This window comes from Macrobrachium nipponense, chromosome 33 (genome assembly GCF_015104395.2).
Source record: "Macrobrachium nipponense isolate FS-2020 chromosome 33, ASM1510439v2, whole genome shotgun sequence".
Taxonomy (NCBI): domain Eukaryota; kingdom Metazoa; phylum Arthropoda; class Malacostraca; order Decapoda; family Palaemonidae; genus Macrobrachium; species Macrobrachium nipponense.
Window position 1 is genome coordinate 40,131,003 of NC_087219.1, and position 24,331 is coordinate 40,155,333.

Below are 24,331 nucleotides of genomic sequence, written 5' to 3' on the forward strand. Positions count from 1 at the left end.
AAAGTTTGTCCTGTTTGTACCGAGCCAAATTCAAATGAAATATAGTTCTCTCTCTCTCTCTCTCTCTCTCTCTCTCTACTCTCTATACTCTCTCTTCTCTCTCTCTCTCTCGTCAGTGCATAGAGAAAGACTTTAGTGTGTTGATACATAGAGAATCAGTTTCATTGTTTTGAAAGGGGATTTCTGTACTTCAGGTTTAAGAGAATCTCTCTAACGCTCGCGCGAGCACGCACAAGAACAACATATACGCAGGCAAAGATGCACCCGATTGCAAGCAGGAGGGGGATGGGTAACGAATAAACAAGGCAAACAATCAAACATTTGAGGTGGGGGCGGGGTGCGGGGGGGGGGGGGGGGGGTGTAAGTCCACCCGTGTTTTGAAAAGGAAGCGGAAGAGCCGATTTGGGCCAAGGGAAGAGTTGAGGGGAAGTCAAAGGCTATTGGTTTGTGGGGAAGTGGAGGTTGGGGGAGGGGGTGAGGGGCCAGGGGTGGGGGGGGTTGGGGACGTTTTGAGCTTCAACCTATTCTTTATTCTGCTTTACTTGCCTGTCTGCTCCAGGTTGTTGTTAAGTGTTTGCGAATTGGGGGAAGGGAATGAGAGGCAAGGGTTGCATTCTCTCTCTCTCTCTCTCTCTCTCTCTCTCTCTCTCTCTCTCTCTCTCTCTCTCTCTCTCTTTCTTTCTTACTGCTGTTTTTACCTTGCAAACCGGGTATGTATATATATATATAATAATATATATACACTTATATATATATATAGATATATATATATATATACATATACATATATACATACACTGGGTGTGAAATAATTTTCTCTCTCTCTCTCTCTCTCTCTCTCTCTCTCTCTCTCTCTCTCTCTTCGTCTCTCTCTCTCTCTCTCTCTCTCTCTCTACACCCGGTTGTTACGGACGAAGTTTGGAACTTTGGTGTGCGATTTTAACCAGGATTTATGAGAAATGTTTGCTCTTTTGACCGTGTGGTGTGTTAGTCGAAAAAAAAAAAAATGTAAAATAAAAATAAAAATAGCAGATTAAAGGGTGTTGTGAAAGTGAAGGCTCTGGGCGCGCATGCGCGCCTAAGTCCGGCCGGGGATTTAGGAGAGATTTTCAAGTTGATTCTTTCGGTATTGTTGGATTAGTGGATGAGGTTCTCTCTCTCTCTCTCTCTCTCTCTCTCTCTCTCTCTCTCTCTCTCTCTCATTGGCAGTAACAGAATTTAATTTTGTCCCCAAAAATATGATATGACTAAGTAGTCCACTCTCGTCGGGATTATTTATATATATTTCTTGCTGAAATTCAGCGTCAATGACCGTTTTGTTGTCATGGATGCCAGAGAATAGTTACTCAGTCAACCAATCATACCTTGAGAAGTTCTCAGTTGTGCCTTCTATTTCCTCGTCGTGACTTCCATTTGGTATATTGGAAGTTGGATTGCTCTCACTTTTTATATTTATTAATATTAGAAGAGTTAGAATCACTCAGTTTTTATTTCTTATATTAGAAGAGTTAGAATCACTCTGTTTTTATTTCTTAGAAGAGTTAGAATCACTCTCACTTTTTATTTCTTATTTTAGAATAGTGAGAATCGCTCTCATTTTTTATTTCTTATATACTAGAAGAGTTAGAATCGCTCTCAGTTTTTATTTCTTATTTTAGAAGAGTTAGAATCGGTCTCAGTTTTTATTTCTTATTTTAGAAGAGTTAGAATCGCTCTCAGTTTTTATATCATATTGGAAGAGTGAGAATCGCTCTCGGTTTTTATTTCTTATATTAGAAAAGTTAGAATCGCTCTCAGTTTTTATTTTTATATTAGAGTGAGAATCGCTTTCGGTTTTTATTTCTTAGAAGAGAGAATCGCTCTGTTTTTTTTTTTTTATATTATAAGAGTTAAAATGGCTCTCAGTTTTTATTTCTTATATATTAGGAGAGTTATAATGGCTCTCAGTTTTCATTTCTCTCCGGATATAAATTGGTGTTTAAATCTTGATGAAGTTTGATTGACATATAAACATGGAGATGGTCTGGTCATGTAGCGAGAAGCGATAAGGAGAAATTGGGTCAGGAAAGTGAGTAGACGAGCGGTGAAAGCCCCCGAAGTGGTGGTAAATGCAGATCAAGGTCGGGACCTGACCTTGGGAATATCTTATCAGAAATGACGAGAAACAAGACAATGGAATGAACGTGTGTAAAGTGTAATCCCGTGAAAAAGGGGAAAATTATATTAAAACGTTTATGATATGTTGACTTATTATGTTGTATGCATTACAACCCAAAGGTTTAAATGATCAAGGTGATCTGATGTTTACCTTTAGAGGATTTGTTTATTTTTATCTAGCTCTGATTTTTTTTTTCCGTAGCCATTTTCATCCGTATAATCCGCATTTTTCATTCAACTATGATAACATCATAACTTTACTTGCCCAGTTCTTACTTTCCTCTCTGTATGTTATCTTTAATTAGTCAGAGTAGCGAAATCGGTGTTATGTTTTCTCCATATGTATTGAGTTTATTTTCAGCTCTTCGTATATAATCCCCCGCCCCTCCGTATTTTCCTGCACACCCCCTCCCCCACACTTTCTTATTTTAATGCACATATCCGGATAATTTTCCGTTCTTCATAAATCATTTGTTCTACCCCCCCCCCCCTCCCCCCCCCCCCACCCCCCCACCCCCACCATTCCGTTATATTTTTCCTTCTCGGTTTTACTGCCAACTTGTAACCTTCCATGTTGCCTCTCTCATCTCTCCTCCTCTCTCTCTCTCCTCTCATACTCTCTTCTTCTTCTTCTCTCTCTATCCTCTCATCTCTCAAGTTTTTCCCCCATGATCTTCCTCGTCCCATTTTTTTTTTCCTTATTTTGCCGTTATCGCTCCTTGGCCGATGATGCTCCTAGAGAGGTCAGTTGGACGGACGGACAGAAAGAGAGACAGACGGAGGACAGACGGGAGGAAAAGGAGTACCCGGAGGCCTGTTCATTATCTGAATAGCTCTCTTCATTACTCCCCATTAGCCTTATTTGTGCTTGCAAGACTTGGCCTCGCGCATAATGGAAAAGGGGAATGGGCCGTGAGAGGGAGAGGGGCGGATAGAAGGGAAGGGCAGGGAGGGAGGGAGGGAGTGGAGAAAAGAAGACGAGAAGAGAAGGGAGGGTGGGAGAGAGAGAAGAAAAAGAGAAGAAGAAGGGAACGGAGAGAGGAAGGGAGGGAGGGTGCTGTTTTAGGGGACAAAAACAGTGGGTCGCCTCAGAGGGGAGGGGAAATTGGAAACCTTTGGAAAGGGGGGGGGGGGTTGAGTGAGTAAGGGGGGTTAGGGGAAGGATATTAGGGTAAAGTTCAGAAAGTGGAAGAAATGTAGTGGGTTAGAGTAAGGGGAAATTGGGGTTTTGGGGAAATTGGTAGGTAAAATGGTCAGGGAATTAGAGAGAAGTAGGTAAAATAGGTATAGGGTTTTGTGGGAAGTGGAATGAATTAGGAATATATTGGACAAGGGGTGGTTGAGGGGAAGGACATTGTAGCTGAGGATTTCGTTAGGGGAAGGGGAGGAGAAATGAAGATTAGGAAGTGGAAAATGGGGATGGTTTGGGAAAGGGGAAGTAATGACAAAGTGGCTATGGAAAATGAAATAGCCATAAGAGAAAGGTAGGAAATGAAATAACCATTTGAGAAAGAAAGGAAGGAATGGAAGCCTAAAGACAGTTTATGGGAGAGAAAAAAAAAGAAAAAGAAATTGATCTCTTTTTTTTTTTTTTTGTGGGGGGGTGGAATCAAGGCTGAAGGTGGGTTGGAATGGGAAGTGGGTCCTGGAAACGAGGATTGTGGGCTATTTTTACACGTGTAATTTTTTTTTCGTTGGGTGGGAGAGAGAGAGAGTGGAGGAGAGAGAAAGAAAGAGAGAATTAGGCAGTCACGAAGAGAGAATATTGATTTCCCCATTTTGAAGGGGGTTCTCTAGAGAAAGAGGGAGAAGGGATGTTGTCGAGAAAAGGGTTTTGTTGTTCCCGGGGGTTGGGGGATGGAAGGGAAGTGAGTGGGGGAAGGGGGGGAGAAGTCTGTGAGGGGAAAAGGAGAGGAGGAGGAGTAGGAGAAGGAGAAAGTAAGTCTGGATCATCCGGATGAGGGTCAATTGAGGGGGAAGATTTTCTGTTGCTACCGGATTGTTAAAGGAGAGGAAAGGTCATATTTATCGCGTTTGTCTCTCTTGTTTGTTGATAATAAGAACGAGAAGTTGTGTAATATTCACGATTTTTCTGTTCTTACGACAAAAATAATATATTTCTGTTTTTGTTCCTAGTAAGAACTAGAAGTCGTGAAGTATTAATTTTTTTTTCTATAAAAAGAATTTGTTTCGTTTTCTTTTCTAATAAGAACGAGAAATTAAGAAATATTTACTAATTTTTCTTTAAATATAATTTTTTTCACTTGTTTGTTTCTAGTAAGAACGAGGTGCTATGTAATAGTTACGAATATTTACACGATAAAAAGAATAAGGAGAATAAGGTGTGTATTTGTCTAGTTTATTTTCTAATGAGAACGAGAAGTTAATGAAATATTCATAAATGGTTATACGTTACAAAAAGCTACGTTATATTATATTTTGATTGATTGATTGATTGATTTTTATTTGTTTGTAGAAACCGAATAAGCTTTTTAATCTACGTAAATTTACTTTGAAACATTTTCCTAAATGGAGTATGATGGATATTTTCCTCGACTATTATTATGAAGTATGGGCAAAATGCAATTCGCGTTTAGGCCTCATAAAATGCAGCGTATCAGGTCACGGCTAATGATTTATAGCTCGGTTCAGCTGGGATTATCTTTGAACAATATTTAATTAGTCATGAATAATAATGTTGCTGATACGGTCGACGGTTGTAAGATACTTTGTGGTTGCTCTGTTGTGTGTGTGTGAGTGTTTTTTTTTTAAATGATGGAAAAGCCTGTGCATTTTGCTCTTGAATTGTAGCTCTGGCACTATCATTATTATTATTATTATTATTATTATTATTATTATTATTACGAGATTGTTGGCGCGCACTACACGTGTTAGAACCCGGGCTGCTGTCTCTCCTTACCTACCCTGCTCCCACCCCGGGGTGGATAAACAAGTTTTCAGGAAGATGGTGGGTGTCTCCTCTGCCCTCCTGTGTCCCCTTACCTACCCCTCCCCACACCCGGGGCAGACAAAACCGGTTTGCAGGGGGTGGGGGCTGTGTCATGTAAATCCTTATGTCACGTGGTGGGTGGCGAGGGCGGGGGAGAGAGAAACAAGATCAGATCCTCTAGAATTTTATTATTATTATTTGCATGAAGCACACCTTCCTTCAAACTTTTTTTTTTTTTATGACTATTAAACCGATTAATCTCGTCTAGAATTTTTTGTATTTTTCATATTATTCGGTTTTCGGGCTCAGCGATGTCAGGCAGTGAGTGGCCGATATTCATATTGAAAAACAGGACAGCTGGGATGCCGGAAAATTTTTTGATGAAAACCAAATAATTAGAAAAATAGAATTAATTCATTGAATACCGCGTCCTCCTCCTCCTCCTCCTCCTCCATTAGGTAAGGTTCTCCACAATAAAATCCCAATATGAAAACGAATTTTCAAGTGAGAGTTAATGTAATTCCAAATATATAAACATTGACATACTTTTATGTTAACCCTAATTGCTGTTTTTCTGTAAAGCCACATTCTTGAGGATAATTTTCAAGAACATTATTCTAGGAAACTTGTATCCTTATTATGATGAATAGTGTTTTCGAGAATTATAATCTCATCGTTCAGTTTACAGTATATTCATAAACGAGCAGCTCTCTCTCTCTCTCTCTCTCTCTCGTGAATTTCAATAGATGTTGCCTTAGGAAAGAAGTATCCCTGTAAATAAACCTCGATTGTAGAAATAGAACCGTTGCGGAAGCTGTAAAGTACGTTCCACGTATCACTCTCCGCACCTGCAGCTTTTACCTGGGCAATATACATTACCCGCTCTAATCCCCCACATTTCATAAATTAGGCTTCGGGTGTGAAATTAACCCCAGCGCGTTCCGCCATCCCCCTCTTTCGTAGATATTACCCGACCTATGGCGAATCAATAAGATGAGCGTAGTCGTCAGACCTTGGGCATAGGTATGTATGTCAGGATTATTTTTGTTTTAAAATTTTCTTTTGCACTCCGCTTGATATGTTACAACCTGCGGAGTGCGGGGAATATTTCTGCTGGGCGTTGCGTCTACCGCGGCGTATTCCGGACAGGAATGGAGCCGTTGGTGATTCCGTATTTCCGGTGGCATTTAGGAATCCGTAGAACGGAAGTTCTCCTGTGTATTGGTGCTTTTTTTAATGTTTTATGTTACGATCCTATAAAAATAGCGAGTTGCGGTGTCTCTCTCTCTCCAGAATTCGTAGCTTCTGTTACTGGGTGTGAGTGTTTCTTTCATAAAAACACTTCATACTCTATTGTCCGGGCATTTGTAAAATGACGTTTATAAATCCGCAATTGGTATGTGTGTGTTTCTCTCTCTCTCTCTCTTCTCCTTTTCTTCTCTTCTCTCTCTATCTCTCTCTCTCTCACATCTCTCACTCCCCTCGTCCTCTCGCTCTCCTCTACCTCCCATCCTTCGCTTCCTTCCTCCCCGGGTCTCCCTTCTCTCTTAATCATCACTCTCTCTCTCTCTCTCTCTCTCTCTCTCTCTCTGAAATTGTGGACGTCTATTACTTAATGAAAGTATTGCCCTTTCCGGCAATCAGCTACAGTACTTCTGTCATAATATGAAGTAAATTGGTGATTTCTATATAGCCTGAATTGTGTATTTTTCTTACATTGGCGACATCTGTTGGCTGGAAAATGTCAGCCTTTTCCAAAACCAGCCACTTCTTTCATATATGAATATTAAGCTTTAGGAAAGCTTTAATATTCACTCCATATGAAAGAAGTGGCTGGTTTTGGAAAAGAGAAACATTCGATATCTGCCACTTTTTCTGCCGAAATTGGATTTGTATAGCTACCTTCAGTTTACAAAAAAATAAAAAATAAATAAATAAATAAACAAATAAAAAGGACACGTAAACAAACCCTCGAAAAACGGACCATTTAAAAATAATGAACGAATTAGGTCCCGCTGTGTATTCACGAGGCAAAAGTCGATCTCACTCTCGTGTTTTTTCGAAAACGATCACATTCCGGAGCGCTTTTGCGGGCTGCTGCTGCTGCTGTGCTGTGTGTGTGTGTGTGTTTTTGCTTCATTAATGGCGACTGTAGCGAAAAGTAATTTATGGAGGGGCCCCCGTGCCTCATCTGTTGCACAATCATGAGTAAAATTCTCTCTCTCCTACTCACCATTCTCTCCTCTATCTCTCTCTCTCTCTCTCGTCCACTCAGCTCTCTCTCTCTCTCTCTCTCTCTCTCTCTCTCTGCAGATGAGCGACAAAGGGATAATTTATTGGCGTCTAAGCGCTCCCCTCTCGTCACTACGCGCATTCCTGAAATGAACGCCCCCATGTTGTTTGGTAAGGGGGCAGGGGGTGGGGGGGGGGGGGTTGGGGGGGGGGGTGTCCCGGCAAGATCGGCGGCTTCTCTGTGGCCAAGGATAATTTACGAGACGTTTGGCCCTCTTAGGGCTCGTGGGGGTAGATTGTGTTCTATTATCCTTATTGTAGTCGTTCTGTTTCGTGTGTGTGTGTGTTTAAAGGGAATTTTCAATATTGTATATTTTATTCATTGTTTTTTTTTCATTTTGCACATCACAACAATGTAATTTTATCAGTTACCTTCGTTGCTTTAAAATAATCGTAAGATTTCGTCTTTATTTTTTTTGGGGGGGGAGGTTTTTATTTTGTTTTCATGCATTTTACACACACATATATATATATATCACAATAGTAGTGTTATTTTATCACCTTTGTTGCTTAGAGCAATTGTTCTGCTTATTGTTTTTTTTCCAAGGGAGTTTGTAAAAAAAAAAATTTCCTTTCACATTTCACACATCACCGTAAAAAAAAAATTTCCCCTTACATTTTACACCTCACCGTAATGTCATTTTATCAGTTGCTCTCGTTACTTTGAAATAATCATTGTTTCTCGATTTTTTTTTTTTTTTTTTTTTACACCACAGTAATATAAGTTCATCAGATAACCTCGTTGCTTTGAGGTAATCATTGATTCGTTTTTCATTTTCAAGGTGCTTATACGTTTTATATCTTGCATTTAACATAGTATATCACAAAAATGTGATGTTATCAGTAACCTTCGTTTGCTTTGAAATAATTTTTGTGTGTGTGTGTGTGTCTGATTTCTTGCATTTTACACATCTTACTATAATTGGCGTTATGTCTGTCCGTCCATCTGTCATTCAATCACGACCAAACGGATGATCCGATGGGCTTGAAACTTGGCAGGGTTATAGTGGGGACTCCTAAGATGGTTTATAATGGGATTTCATCCTACCTTCCCCCGCTCCCTCCGGAGGGGTGTGGGGATGAAAAAGATTCCCTGAAACGGAGTGGGTTCTGCCCCTGAAACAGGGTTGGTTGTGGCCTTAGACTGCTAGGTAAAATAATCCTTATTGTGTGTGTTTTTTTTTAATGGAGTTTAAAAATTTTTCATCAGTTTCACCTCTTCGCCTTTGGAGTTATGCAGCTGTAAATAAATCGGGTAAATAAATGGAGATGTCTTTTAATATATTACCTTAATAAATGGAGATGTCTTTTAATATATTACCTTATGTGTATTAAACATATTAATATATGACATGCTTTTAAGTGTTATGTGAAGTTGTCTCAATTTTTAATGAGTGTACAATGAACCTTCTGGAGCATGTTTATGGAAAGGTGTTTTAGAGCAAAAAAAGATTGAGTAGTTTTCTTTGGAGAAGATCGAGTTTTAATTCGGTTTTGAACGGTTAACAAAAAGGTTGAATTCTCTCTTATTGAAGACCCCTCTGCCTTGTAACTGGCTCTGATAATTACGTATTGTATAGGTATGAAATACCATTACGACTGCATTGCATATACAGATTACATACATATATGTATATTATTAATTTTGAGAATTATGTTTACCTTATTTACTTTGCACTATTTACATTAATTAGTATTTACTTTGCATTTGCCCTTTTACCAATTGCACTCTACTTGTTGTAAGACCACTTGTTTCATTACGCATTGTGGCAACATTGCATTTATATGCGGCAACACCGCTATTGTTTCCCGCCATATATACGATGCATTAATCAGTTGGTTGAACTCAGTTCCTGCCCTGTGGTCACTGAGGGGTGAAGCACGGGACTTCCTCCCGCCTTCACATCGCTGTAGCTGTCAATATATGGAATTTTAAGAACCTACAATTTTATTTCTATACTCTTCGTTCCATTCATTACATGGACGTATGTGGCAGGGTTACAAGCCGCAATAACACGTATAAAGGTTGAATTATTTATTCTATGTGCAGGAACAGCTAAAAGGGACTTTGAGAAGGTTGGTTTAATGATTTGAAGTTGATAACGATATTTTGGAACGGTTTTAGTATATTTTTTCAGTGTGAATAGAAATCTGCTGTATGATATGACCAAATGGTATTGAAATCTATATGCAATTGCATCAATTCCTTTTTGAAAGAGAACGAACCCTCCCCCCCCCCTGCTGCGGCTAAAAAAAAAAAAATTGATGTGTCTGCCGAAAGTATCATTTTTCTTTTATTGAAAGAAAGACTTTATTTCACACATTTTTTTCATTTCAGGACAGTGTAGACCATTATTCCGAAAAAGATTATTACATCCCAGATTATGATCTTCCTGAGTATTATGTGAGTATCGAGGCTGCTACACCACTCGTGCGGTTGGCTGCGCCTTTTCACCACCTCTGTCAAGCGCCTTGTGTCTCTTTACGCAAAAATTGTGCTTCAGTCGTGACGTGTGATGTCCATCTGTGCCTCTCTGTTCACGTTTGTCATGTTTATTTCCCTTCACTTCTCTCACCTTCCTCCCTACTTTTCTTCCCGTCTGGCCCGGGCTAGATACGGCCACGAGGTTGCCCGTCCCAGCGGCCTTGCCCTTAGAGAGTAGTTTTCCAGTAATATCAAAGTGTAAAGTGACACAGGCGGAGCAGGTGTAGCCAACTGTACGTTTAAACGTTTGTAGCCTTTGCTGAGAAAACGTAAATAAAACGTAAACAGTACACCTGTATTACTCTGTAGCATTGTTTTTTTTGGAAGAACTTTTTGGGATGAAAGTTGCCAGAGTTGCATGGCCGAGGTTCCATGGTAAATCAACATTTTATTTCTTTTGTTAATGTTTTTTTTAAATTGCCTAACATTCTTTTTATTATCTTTGAGGATTTGCTGACGTCCTCATCGTCAGTTACCTTTTACCTCAATCTGTTATTCTTATTCACTTTGTAAATTTTATTTAAATTTCCTTTTTAATTTATGCTTCACTGCAGTTTGCTTGGTTTACTCTCTTCTTTATGATCTGATTTAAACTGGAATGTTGATTTGACTGATGAGCCCGCATGGAACTCCGGCTGGAATTGTAGTTTTTTTTTTTTTTTTTCTAATTGAACCAAAAACACCGAGACATGTTTTGCAAACAGAACCCGACATGCATTTCATGAAGATTCAAGAGACAGACTGTGGTGGTGACCTGACGACAGGAGGAGAAACAAGTTTAAAAGAACTCGTTGTTGAAGGTTGGAGATGAGTATGACCCATTCCTTGTTTTTCCCGTCCAGTCTTGTTTTCTAGTCTGGTTGTTTACCTTTGGTAGAGACATGTAGGGAGTTGAAAGAAAACATAGCAGAAACCTTTAAATTTCCCAGGCAAAACAACGTTTAAATATTTTAGTCCTGAATTACATAGTTGTCCCTCTTTTTTTTAAGTAATTTGTGCAATTTATTTTTCCAATTTTCTCTATCAGTATGATCTGCTGAAAAGTTTAATGATGATTAGTATGAACACAGCGTTAAGTAGAATCTCATCCTCGGATGAGAATTTGATGTTAGAAACGTTTTTCACAGCTGAGGAAGATTGCCGTGTAATAATTCGCTTGTTGTAGATCAATGCCAGTTATCTGTTTATTAGTCGTAGTTGTAATATGGCCAGGAAAATTTGAATTGAACTGAAACACCCCTTTCCTTTCAAAGACAGAACCAAGACCTGTATGTGGCAAAGTAGCTCTGCCTACTCATCATTTACGAGTAGATGTCATGATGTGGTTGGGAAAAAAATAAAGTGCCCTAAAAATATTAACCAACACATCTTGTTTCCTCCTGTGGGTGAAACTTTGGCTTTGATAAGACACAATAACTGGGAGTAATAATAAAGTTCAAACGCTTTTTTACTTTGTTATAAGTCAATATCTTTGACGGTGTCAGTACCACAGCATGAAATAGGCTTAGGTGAATTTAGTCGGGATTGAAAAGAGCCACAGGATTTGAAAATACGACGATGATACGGACTACATATTTCAGGTGTTAGAATTTGAGTGATTTTTAATTCTTTCTTACCAGATGACTCGCTATCATTTTTCTTTTGTTTTTGCTTTTTGTCATTTTATTTAATCCTATTCATTGACATTATGTAGTTTTCATTTCTCCACTTCATAACTGACAAAGAATGGACCTCAAGTTATTAATTTCCTCCATTTTCCCGTCTATATTTTTTGTTTTCCTCTTGATAAAGAACTTTTGCACGACCTACCAGTTTTTTTCGTTTTTGATAACTCCACAGCACGTATATCACTGATGGCCTTTAGATACTTGTGGTCCTCAAGTTTTGCCCAATTTTTTGCACTGTATTATTTTTATTGCACCTTTTTTTTTCACTGGCTTTTCTTAATTTTGATTTTACCTTTTAATATTTTGGTGATAAAACCATTTGAAAGCACGTTTTTTTTTACTTTTAAATATACCTATTTTTTCTGTTGAGAAGGTGAACACAAGCTAGAAAAATTTAACTTCCGCCCAAGGTCCTGAAAGGAAGCTGATATTATATCCCTTTCATCCAGGTAGTGTACGTGTGCATTGCATTTCTTTGCCCAGAGGAGTACGAGATAGAATATTTTCATCAAGTGTATTTTAGGTACTACTTATTTTCTATCCGTATTAGGAAGGGTGCGTCGGCACTACGATGAAACAGGTCTTATACACACGTCGGTAACGTATTGCATTCATATCACAGACAGGTTGCAAACAAGTCGAAGACCAGGTGGCAAAAGTTGCATAACCGGTTGAAGCCTTGGTCACGACTACCAATAAGTCGTTGACATGTATTCAGCCTGTTTGTGATGTGTATGCTACAAGTTACCGACGTGTCTTTATAGCTTGTTTTACTGTAGTGCGGACGCACCCTAAGGCTCCGGCGAGCATTACAGCTCGTGAAGAGGGTTAATCAATGGTAGACCTTGGGGTTAATTATTCATTTACGGTGACCTAGACGGCTGGTAATAATCGTCCGGAGTCGAGTTCTGTCACTGTACAGTAGAAGACCTTCAGGGTAATGGAATCTGGAAACACACAGTAAGACGTATATTAATTTCCAGTACCTGGCCTAATATGAATATGTTGGTTAGGGAACTAAATAAAGGAAGTTGAACAGGAATCCTTGATGGCTTATGCCTAAATTTATACATTTATTTTCGCCGTTTCTGAAGACCAGAAGTAACCATAGAGCAGAGAGGAATATAAAGACCAAAACTCTGAAGTGTGTGATCTCTCTCTCTCTCTCTCTCTCTCTCTCTCTCTCTCTCTCTCCTCTCTATATATATATATATCTATATATAATATAATATATATATACTATATATATCATATATATATATATATATATATATATATATATATATATATATATATATATATATATAGAGAGAGAGAGAGAGAGAGAGAGAGAGTCGGAATTTAATTATAGCCAGAATCTCAATCCATGTAAATGTAGCAGCCACCAGTAACGTTCTTTGTTTGTTATGGTGAGTTTTTAAAAATAAAATTCATTCTTGCGTTCAGTTAAGAGAGACAGAGAGAGAGAGACGGACGTCGGGCATTGCAGTGTCATCATCACTCCACGTGCCAGGATTAATAGTTTTCTATCCTGTGTAGTGCCACCCAGTGTACTCCATCTTTTTTTTTTTTTTTTTTATTATTTTTCAGAAAAGACTGGCACTCTCGAAAATGTCATACAGAGAGTATTTTAATGTAGACTGAGAGGTTTGCAATAGCCTTTTACTGCGCATTGGATTTGGTTGTGATTATATATATATATATATATATATATATATATATATATATATATATATATATAGATATAGATCGATGATAGATAGATAGATAGATAGATAGATAGATTAAGATGATAGATAGATAGATAGTAAGATAGATAGATAGATAGATAGATAGATAGATAGATAGATAGATAGATAGATAGATAGATAGATAGATAGATAGAATAGATAGATAGATATATATTATATATATATATATATATATATATATATATATATATATATATATATATATTTATATATATATAACTCTATATAATGTGTATATAATGTTTTCATACGTTTCCTATATGATGAGGCCTCTCGCTTGCAATGCCAATTTCACGCGAATTGTACAGCCCATTAGGTCAGCCTCTTCTTTCCCCTAATACTTCGGAATTGTACACACTTCAGCAACGTCTCGTTCTCCATGCTTGCCACCTACGCTTTTTATCACTGTTTCTGTATTATTCTGTTTATTTCCACGCCTTTTGTTTTATTTATTTATTTATTTTTTTGTCGGGACGAGGAACGTAAAATTTATGGTCCGTTGAGAAGCCGTTATCACGTCTCGTTTTTATCTTCGCATAAAAGTGCCGGTTATGAGCTTGACTTTTTCGCTTTGTCAACTTGAGTGCATATCTCTCCGTATCGCGACGTTTTTTTGTAGTTGTTTTTTTTTTTTTTATACTATCCCATTAATTCTCTTCACTCACGGGTAGTAGTGTGCATTATAAATCACGCGAAAGTAATCTTTTGTAAATGAAGACAAATGAATGCCGGTGCGTCCGTGCTGGTCGCATTCATTCATTGGTGCCAAGACAAACGAATAAGTGAATTAACGTAATAATGTGTACTCGGGTATGTACGCCAGTTATTATGTCAGGTATTCGTGTACACGTTGCTCTGATTAACTTGGTTCAGGCGTTCTTTGTTTTCTTCTTAGAGGTGTGTGTGCGTTTTGTTGGGTTCCTTTTTTTTTTTTTTGGTGGAGTTTTTTTTTTTTTTTTCTCCCAGGATAATCTAAGTCTACTGCCAAATTTGGAAGTGATGGTCTCTCTCTTCTCTCTTCTCTCTCTCCTCTCTCTCTCTCTCTCTCTCTCTCTCGAACGTAGGCATTTCGGAGTTCAGGTGTATTTTGCTGTGAAGTAAGTTGTAGGTCACCCTCATCAAGAAACCCGGGCGGGCGGGAGGTTGTGCCGTCAGTGAACCTTATGCGGTGCACTGTACTCATTACTTCTCTGCGGCGTTCCTTCGAGCCCTAGCTGCAACCCCTTGCGTTCCATTTACTGTGTTTCCTTTCATATTCTCTTTCTTCCATCTTACTGTCCACCCTCTCCTAACAAGTGATTCATATTGCAACTGCTTAGAGGTTTTCCTCCTTTAATACCTTTCAACCCTGCTTCCTGTCAATTTCTGCTTCAGCGCAGAATGACCTCGTAGGTCCCAGCGCTTGGCTGTTGGCCTAAATTCTATATTCAATTCAAAAGTAAGACGGGAAAAACAAATATTCAAACAGGATAACCTTGTAGGGGAAGAGAATAAAAGAAAAAAAAAATGCGAGAGAAGCTATTCTTGTCGGCAAAGAAAGTTTTCAAAGATTGTTAGACAAGTTTGTTACGTGTTAAGGAAAAGTTTGCGTACTCAAATGTATTGTTTTAGAAAGTTGAACGCCATTCCCTTATACGGACGATTTGGAGTCCCTCTTAATTCTTCTAGACGATTGGCTGTGATGGGTAAGTACGTTGCTCACTTCATTTTTGTCACGTATACACGCATATTTTTATGCACAAACATTAAGCAACAAATGTTGTTTAATATACATTGCATTATGTATGTGTATAGGCAATCGTGTGTATTTTTAAATACGTGTGATATGCTTTTGTGTCTGTATTATTCCAGTTGTTCATAAATAAATGATTATTTATAGTGCATATACGTAATTATATTTATATATACACGTATATACATACATATAATAGATATTTATGTAATTTAATTTATGATATATATATATATATATATAATATATATATATATATATAGATATATATATATATATATATATATAGAGGAGAGAGAGAAGAGAGAGAGAGAGAGAGAGAGAGAGAGAGAGAGAAACACGTTTGTGTTTAATCTCTCTCCCTGCTGAAGTCTTACTGGGTTCTATGAAACATACATACATACTAACATACACGCGCCTATGTGTGTGTGTCATATGTCTGTCTTTCTGCTGTAGTCTGACAGCCTTCTATGCATTTTAAGGTCCCGTAAAGGTAAAATTAACACACAAAACCCATTTATTCGGCTGATACCACTTCAGCCCCGGCCAGCTGGTGGTGGACTGAGAAAAGATAGTGGCTGTTCGTGCGTTTGTTTATTTGTAAACAATGCTGCACTTTCGTTGATCAGTCATATCTTCCCATGTTTATCCGAACGTCAGCCTCAGCAGTGTGGTTTGAATGTTGCCTTTTAGCTTTGCTTACCTATAAAGCATGAAGCACTTCGGAATTGCCATATCCTTGTGCTCTTATATTACTGTATTAGAAGCTTAGGATGTACTTCTTCTCAATCCAGGGCCCTAAGCTATATTGTTGCTGAAAGCCTCCCAATTCTCATTTTGGGCACCCATTCAAGTGGTGGCCATTCTCGACTTTGATGGATCGAATGACTGCCCGTACAGCTGCCATACCACAGCTCTATCTGACCCTCTTGTTGCCAATATCTTCGTACTTACTATTTCGGGCACCCATTCACGTGGTAGCCATTCTCGATTTTGACGGTCGAGAGACTACCGGTGCAGCAAACGTACCTGTAGTAGATTCACATCACCCGTGCATCTGATGTCTAGGACAGTCCCTATGACGATCCTGATTGGCTGTTGATAAGCGAATCACTGGGCTGGAAACTCTCAGTCTCTCTCGTTATCACTGGGCTGGAAACTCTCAGTCTCTCTCGAGAGAGTTCAGATAGGCAAGATGTATGCTCCATCTTTCCTGAGAGAGACTTTTTGAAAACGTACCCTTCGGGAGAGGTGGGACATGCATCCTGACTATGTGAACTCTTTGACAGTGACTGAGAGTTTCCAGCCCTGTGATTGGCTCACCAACAGCCAATCAGAAGCGTCGTCAGTGACGGGCCTAGACACTAAATGCACGGTTGATGTGTTTTGTACTATAGTACAGCTCTGTCTGTCTTGTCTGTCTGTTTAGAGAACGTTTTTAAAAGCCCTTCTTCACCAGGAACGTCATAACCCGTCAACATATTAAGGGGGGGGGGGGCATAGAAAGACCCAGTTGTAAATTCGGTATCAAATGACGTCTGGGGTGCCCTTTGCCAGGTCATAAAATGCATTCAAGTGTCTCGAACGTCGTTAAGCATTAATTGGTTTTTTGCATCCCGACGGGATTGCGTTCCCTCGAATTCGCGACTGAACGCGACCCTTCCTAATTAGATTGCTTTTGCCTGTTTGCTCCCTGTCTTATGGCGGTGGGACTGGAAGTTCGTTTGTAGGTTTGTAGGGCAAGTGTCGTCTTCTGTGTGTGGCTTGTTTCAGTGGCACAAGGTAGTATATACTATGTATAATTTTATGTGTTTTGTGTGGTTCCTCGGACGAATGGTTTACGTGCTCGCCTACCAGTTCGGTAGTGCGGGCTTGATTCCCTACTCTGCCAATGTGGAATCAGAGGAATTTATTTTTGGTGATTAGGAATTCATTTCTCGATATAACGTGGTTCGGATCTCGCATTAAGCTGTAGGTCTCGTTGGAACTGGTTCCTAACCACGTAAAAATATCTTATCCTTCGGGCCAGCCCTAGGGAGCTGTTAATCAGCTCGGAAGTCTGGTTAAACTAAGATATACTGATGTGTAATACAGCTGTAAAAGTGATTTTTTTTCAGGTTTATTGGTGATTTTGACCTTTGTGGGGAAACGTCTAATTCGTAATGTATTAGAAACGAACAATAAAATCACAATTAACTGAATACACGTTATTTCGTAAAAGACCTTGTTGCACTTGTGTCGGTTGATGTTTATGAAGATCTTTTTGTAGCCATTGGAACTTGCTTAATTCTCAAAGATCAAAATAACTTTATATTTCAAAGTTGAAGCAGAATCGAAGAATGTTTGGATAATAGCTGGAAAGGATGGAAACGATTAGGTGTAATGTGTGATCCAATTTTAAAAAAAAAATTTTATAGTAATACTTTGAATCACAACAGATGATAATGATTAGAAAATTACCTTAGTCCTCTGTGTATTATATCGTTCATTAGCCTCGTGTACTTTTTAACCCTGAATGTAATTACAGTTACATAATCCGCAGTTTAAATCAGCAGTAGTAGATTGGTAATTTTGGAAAATTTCCCAGGGTTCCATCTCGCTCAGGTACCGAACCTGGGCTGATTAGCGCATGTATTAACCATTGGACCATACGTACCCATTATTATTATGAGATTAAATAATACGTGTAGATCATATGACCATTGTTTTTATGTAATAATACTGCAGTAAAGGAAAAGAAAATCGAGAGAGAATGAATAGAGTATAATTAACTCATATAGATTAAAAATAGCACATAATCAATGAAAGAAAGGCGCCAAATTGAAAGCTAACATATCCCCTTACCTGACCATGACAGAACCGGGAAATTCCACGTCGATATGTCGATAATAACGAAGGAAAAAAATCACTGGAGGAGGAGGACAACGACGAAGAGGAGTTGCGAGTCGTATCTGAGGAGTAGATATGAAGTAGAGGCTTGTGATCACTTTTACAGCAAGGGCAGGTTGTAAGGCGGGGTGGGGAGGCCAGGGCCGGGGAGAGGGGCACTTAGACTAATATATGATGGAGTACCCCAGTCGGCTTACTTGTCCCACCTGTCGAGTGGATTTATGTATACAATATTTTTTTATTTGTTAATTTCGTTTCGTTCACCTTTAAAGCTGGCGTTTTTATGACACACACACACACACACACACACACAACACACACACACACACACACATATATATATATATATATATATATATATATATATATATACTATATATATATATATATATATATATATATTATATATTAAAGTAATATCATATATATAATACACACACACACACACACACACCACACACACACACACACACACACACACACACACACACGTACGTACGTACGTACGTACGTACGTATGTCTGCATAGTTTTGAAAGTAATAGCGGCTTGGCAGTCAGTAAGGTTGCTATTAGTTTTTGCTAAAAGAGTTTAGTCATTCAACCCTTAGTACGAATTCCAAAACCCCTTTACTATTTGTTTTTGTATTGAGAGAAAAAATTATTTATATTAACCCTAAGAAAGCTAAGAAGAATAGGCTTGAGAGAAGTAAACAGTCAAAGTTTGAGAAAACTGAGCTAAATGATTCTGTACACATTATATGCATGTGCATAGATATGTATATATAGTATATCATGTATTTGTGTGGACTCTGCCGTGTTTCCCCATGTACTGTTGTGGTGGTCTGCCGGGATAAAGTGAGTTTCTATTATAGCCCGTTCGAGTATTTTGTGGCTGTGTATAAAAGTCGTTTATTCCATATAGGCGTCGAGGAGGAGAGTTTATTCAGCAAAAGTGGGAAGCGTATCGCGGTTAATTGAAACGAGCACTCTCTCTCTCTCTCTCTCTCTCTCTCTCTCTCTCTCTCTCTCTCTCTCTCTCTCTCTCTCTCTCTCTCGGAATCGTTTCTCTACTTATTTTGGTGTTATTTTTGTGGTAATACAAACCTAGCTTCTGTGTCTCTTTTGACATGGAATCGTTTCTCTCTTTATTTTGGTGGTATTTTTTTTTTATTTTTGTTGGCTTTTTATTGGTGTTAATACGAACCTAGTCTCTCTCTCTCTCTCTCTCTCTCGTCTCTCTCTCTATCTCATCTCATCTCTCTCTCTATCTTCTTCTCTCGACAATGGATTCGTCTCCCCTTATTTTAGTGGAAGGTTTTATATATTCATGCAGGATTTTGATTTTTGTTAATACAAACCTACTCTCTCTCTCTCTCTCTCTCTCTCTCTCTCTCTCTCTCTCTCTCTCTCTAAGAAAACAAAATTAGAAAACACAATATCGTGGATAAAGTAGGAAGATGGTTAAAAGAATTTTTACACAACAAAGAAACAGATAGTTATTGCAAACGACTCGAGAAATCGGATGAAGCCAAGGTAATATCCGGTGTGCCGCAAGGTACGGTGTTTAGCTGCAATACTGTTTTGTTATTATGATTGAAGACATAGACAATAATGTTAAGGATTCGGTAGTGAGTAGTTTTCGCAGATGACACAAGAATAAGTAGAGAAATTACTTGTGATGAAGATAGGAACGCTCTACAAAGAGACCTTAACAAAGTATATGATTGGGCAGAGGTAAATAGGATGGTATTTAACTCTGATAAATTTTGAATCAATAAATTATGGAGACAGAGAAAGAAAGCTATATGCATATAAGGGACCTAATAATGAGACCATCTACAAAATAAGGAAGCAGTTAAAGACCTTGGTGTGATGATGAATAGGAACATGTTATGCATGATCAAATAGCAACTCTGTTGGCAAAATGTAAAACAAAGCAAAATGGGAATGTTGTTGATTACGGCACTTCAAAACAAGAAAAGCTGAACACATGATTATGCTTTATAAAACATATGTTCGTAGTCCACTTGAAGGTATTGCAATATGATATGGTACCACATTATCAAAACAAAAGGATATTGCACAAATAGAGAGTGTACAAAGGTCCTTTACAGCTAGAATAGAAGAAGTTAAGGACCTAGACTACTGGGAAACGACTACAATTCTTAAAATTATATAGTCTGGAAAGGAGAAGTAGAACGCTACATGATAATTCAGGCATGGAAACAGATAGAAGGAATAGCAGAAAATATCATGGAACTAAAAATATCAGAAAGAGCAGCAGAGTAGATTAATAGTGCCCAAAAATATACCAGGAAAAAATAAGGAAAGCACACAGGACATTAATCCACTACGCACCAGCATCGATAATGCAGCGTCTATTCATGCGTTGCCAGCTCATCTGAGGAATATATCAGGAGTGAGCGTAGATGTGTTTAAGAATAAGCTCGACAAATATCTAAACTGCATCCAAGACCATCCAAGATTGGAAGATGCAAAATATACCGAAGATGTACTAGCAACTCTCTGGTAGACATTAGAGGTCCTCACACTGAGGGACCTGGGGCAACCCGAACAAGATGTAAGGTCTGTAAGGTAAGGTCTCTCTCGTCAAGTTATTGAGTTGAGATTTTAATGAATTCCCCACTGGGTATTCCCCGGGAACATAAAAAGTTTGTCATCTGGGTCTTGCAGTTTGATATGGACTGGGAGGTGGGTGGGTTGGTTGGGGAGGTTGGCTCAGTGGGTTATCCCCCCATCCCTGTTGATTGAAATCGGTGATTAGTGTTTATTTGTGTCATATTTGGGATTTTACCTCGAGTTTTTAGTTTTAATTTACGTGGCATCTGTTTTGGTATTTGGAAGGGATGATGGTTTGCGAAGTATTCGTGTCAGATTATTTTATTGGAAATAATGGGTTTCCTCTGACGAGAACGGTTGTTGTTGGATATGAATACAAAGTTATATATATATATATATATATATATATATATATAATATATATTATATATATGTGTATATATATATATATATATATATATAATATATATATATATATATTATATATATTATATATATTATATATATATATATATATATATAATAATAATATTATTATATATATATATATATATACCACACACATACTCACACCACACAAACACACATATACATACTTTTATGTATTATATTGTCAGTATATATATGAGTATTTGGCATTGTTTTATACTTTTTGTCTACATTTTTGCTTTCTCTTTGGTTTATAAAATTCATAAATTCATTCATGCATTAGTGTATGAGATGAAAAAGGATAACAATCTTGCAGTTATTATTCTGAAAGCCGGGCGTAACATACGCTTGCTGGACTATATGCTCGTGTCTGCAAATATATTATTTACTTTTTGTTTTGTTTTATATACGTAAGCCCGCTTCATGTACTTTGCAGGCTGTGGTTTTTGTTGCATTGTTACTGCTGAATTTATTATCTGTCAGTCCGGCTGTCAGGTGTTTTGTAGTGTAAATGTCCTCTCTCTCTTTTGTATCTTTTGTAACATTTTCGTGAGTGTCTCGGCTGTCTTGTCTCGTCTGAACACGAACTTTGTTGTTCTTGCAACAGCAAAGTTAGTTTTAGTAGCGGCAAAGTTTTGATTGAGAGAGGTTTGAAGTTCTCCGTAATCTGGGGCCTGAATGATGGTTTGTTAGGATACGTCTGATGAAGTAGTCTTGGCTTATTTTGTCTCCATTTTCTTCATTCCATCAGTTTAAATTATGTCTTGTCACTAATTTTGGTAAGAAATGTCCTAATTGTGTATTGGCAAGATGATGGGGAGTTAGGTTAAATTCATTGACACGTTTAGCGGATTCGTAAAAATTCTCTTATAATTATTATTTTTTTTTTCGTGATATTGGTGATTTAAGAGCTTAGTCTATTTCAGTGCTCGTCACTACTATTTTGGGATCGAAAATCCCTAGATATGCATTTGAGAACTGGCACGGTGACGTAGAATTTAGCTTACTTGATACTGGATAAGTGGCATAGACGTTGTTTTAGTGGGGGGGGGCAAGGCTCCGTAACAAAAAAAATACCAAAGATTTTTTATAGTTCGTAAATTGTTTTAAGAGCTATGAGGATTGTCAGTTAGTACGCGAATTTCATTGTCTGTCATTATTTTGGATGTAAGAAAAGTCCAATTATGTATTCGGTAACTGGCAAATAGATGTAGAATTTGTTTCCTTCATACTGGATACGTTCGACGAATTCGTCAAGATTCTTCAAGAATTTTATTATTCATGAAATTGTAAGGTTTAAAAGCGATGAGGATTAAAACTATATTATCCCAGCAGGCATTTCAAAGTATAAAAATGTCAATAGATGCTTTGGCCAAATCGTATTCGCATATTTAATCTAGTGAAACGAAGAACGAAAACTATTTTCAGCAGTAAAAGGTGGCTTGGATTGAAAGATTACATTTCATGATAAAACCCAAAATGAAACAGATGTTTGAAAGAGAATATTGCGTGTTTGATTTCCTTCTTTTAAAAGGATTAAAGAACGTAGAATTACCGCATTTAAGAAGCCCTGTATATAGGGGAGGTGGTCCATTGGGGAAGGAAGGTAGGTGAATGGGGGGGGGGGGGTTGTTGGCTGTATCTGGACCATGGAGCTTATGAGTGTATAGCTGATAAGACTTTCTTTACGACTCTATAAAGCAGTTTTTAAAGTCTTGGAAGTTTTCGAGCGAGTTGTGGTGTTTTTAGCCCCGGTTAAAGGTCGAGTAAGGTCACGTATGTTTTTTTTTCAGTAAACTGAATTAATTTTATTTTAGATTTCAATGGGAATTTCCGTTTAATTAAAACTAATGGAACCTGGTTTATATTATGTCTCGTAAACTGTCTGTGGTGTGCCCAAGGTATATGAGTTTTGTGCCCTGCCCCTCCCCTGCCCTCCCCACCCCTCCCCGCCCCACCTCATTGTGCCAAGTATTTAGGATTTTTTTATTGAGTTTATCTTAATTATCTGTGGCATACCTAGAATATATATTAAATACCCCCTCCTCCTCCCCTCCCCTCCCCTCCCATTTCCCCTCTCCTGTCCCCTCCGTTAGGAACTAGGATTACCTAACATTGAGTTTTTCTTGGCTCTTTTTGTGGTATCCCTAAGACATATGACATCCGCCCCCCCCCCCCCCCCCCCCCATCCTAATATCTCTACCTTACTAAATCTTCCACCCCTTACACTATCCTCCCCCTTCCCCCTCCCAGTAAGGAACCGCAGCTCCAGGAGGGGTTGAGTGAAGGGGAGATATATAACATCACCCCCACCTTACTATATCCTCCACCCCATACTCTAACTCCCCCCCCCCCTCCTTTTCCAGTAGGAACCCCCGCACCTCCAGGAGGGGGTGAAGGTGAGGTGGAGGGCGGGAGAGGGCGAAGAGTAGTGGGTGTTATGATTCCGGATCTGACGGGAGATGAGATGGTGATGATCGAGGCAGGAGAGACAGGAGGCAGGAAGGAGGCTGGCAGGCAGGCAGTCGCAGGCAGGCGGGCGATGATGATGCCTATGCGACGCGACGGCTACGAGAGGACCTGCTTCGGCAGCGGCAGCGGCAGCACCTGTACCCGAAGCCAAGTCCCGAAGAGAGAGAGAGAGAGAGAGAGCTGCCGTTACTATGACAACTAGATCAATGCCTCCATTGTGTGAGAGAGAGAGAGAGAGAGAGAGAGAGAGAGAGAGAGAGAGAGCGAGAGGCACAAGAAGGGCCAGGAACAGCGTGTCGTATCGGCCCGTCCACGTTGTTGTCGGCTGCCTATTTTTTTTTTTTTCCGTCATTAATTGCCCTTTTGTTTTTGTTTTTTTATTTCGTCTGAATGGTCTGGTGTTTGTGAGGCTCTGAAAGATTATAATAATTATTGTGTATTAATTGTGTATACAATATATATAGGTTGTGGTGCCTTTGGATTGGTTATTAATTCATTCTATCGTCAAAAGTGTTGAAAATTATAGATGGGTTCAAGACGGTAAATCTCAACCTCAGGGACGTTACGTACCGTTTCCGAAGCTCGGACTGATGTTTACCGTCATTCAACATGTGTATAAGAAACGATAAAAACAGAGACTGCCCCCGGGCTGGAAGACGGCAAGTCAAATCGTCGATTATTTATGCCAGACTGTCGTTATTCGGAAAAAAATGTGGATATAAATGGAATTTTGTTATCAATCATCATCATCTTGAAAAGCGCCTCAGTGGCTTGGTCGGTACGGTGTTGGCGTGCCACCTCGGTGGCCGCGAGTTCGATTCTCGGACATTCCACTGAGGTGTGAGAGATGTGTAAATCTGGTGATAGAAGTTCACTTTCGATGCGGTTCGCAAGTCACGTCAAGCCGTGCAAAGTAAAAACACCAT

General features: G+C 38.7%; 1 protein-coding gene across 1 annotated transcript in view; it reads left to right on the forward strand.

The window, feature by feature from the left end:
* LOC135203106 (heterogeneous nuclear ribonucleoprotein L-like) overlaps positions 1-24,331 on the forward strand; it is a gene marked incomplete in the record, with an annotated part of 652,533 nt that overhangs the window by 104,292 nt on the left and 523,910 nt on the right. Inside the window, 1 exon segment of the mRNA XM_064232737.1 lies at positions 9,738-9,803. Within this exon segment, the coding sequence (XP_064088807.1) occupies positions 9,738-9,803 (66 nt within the window).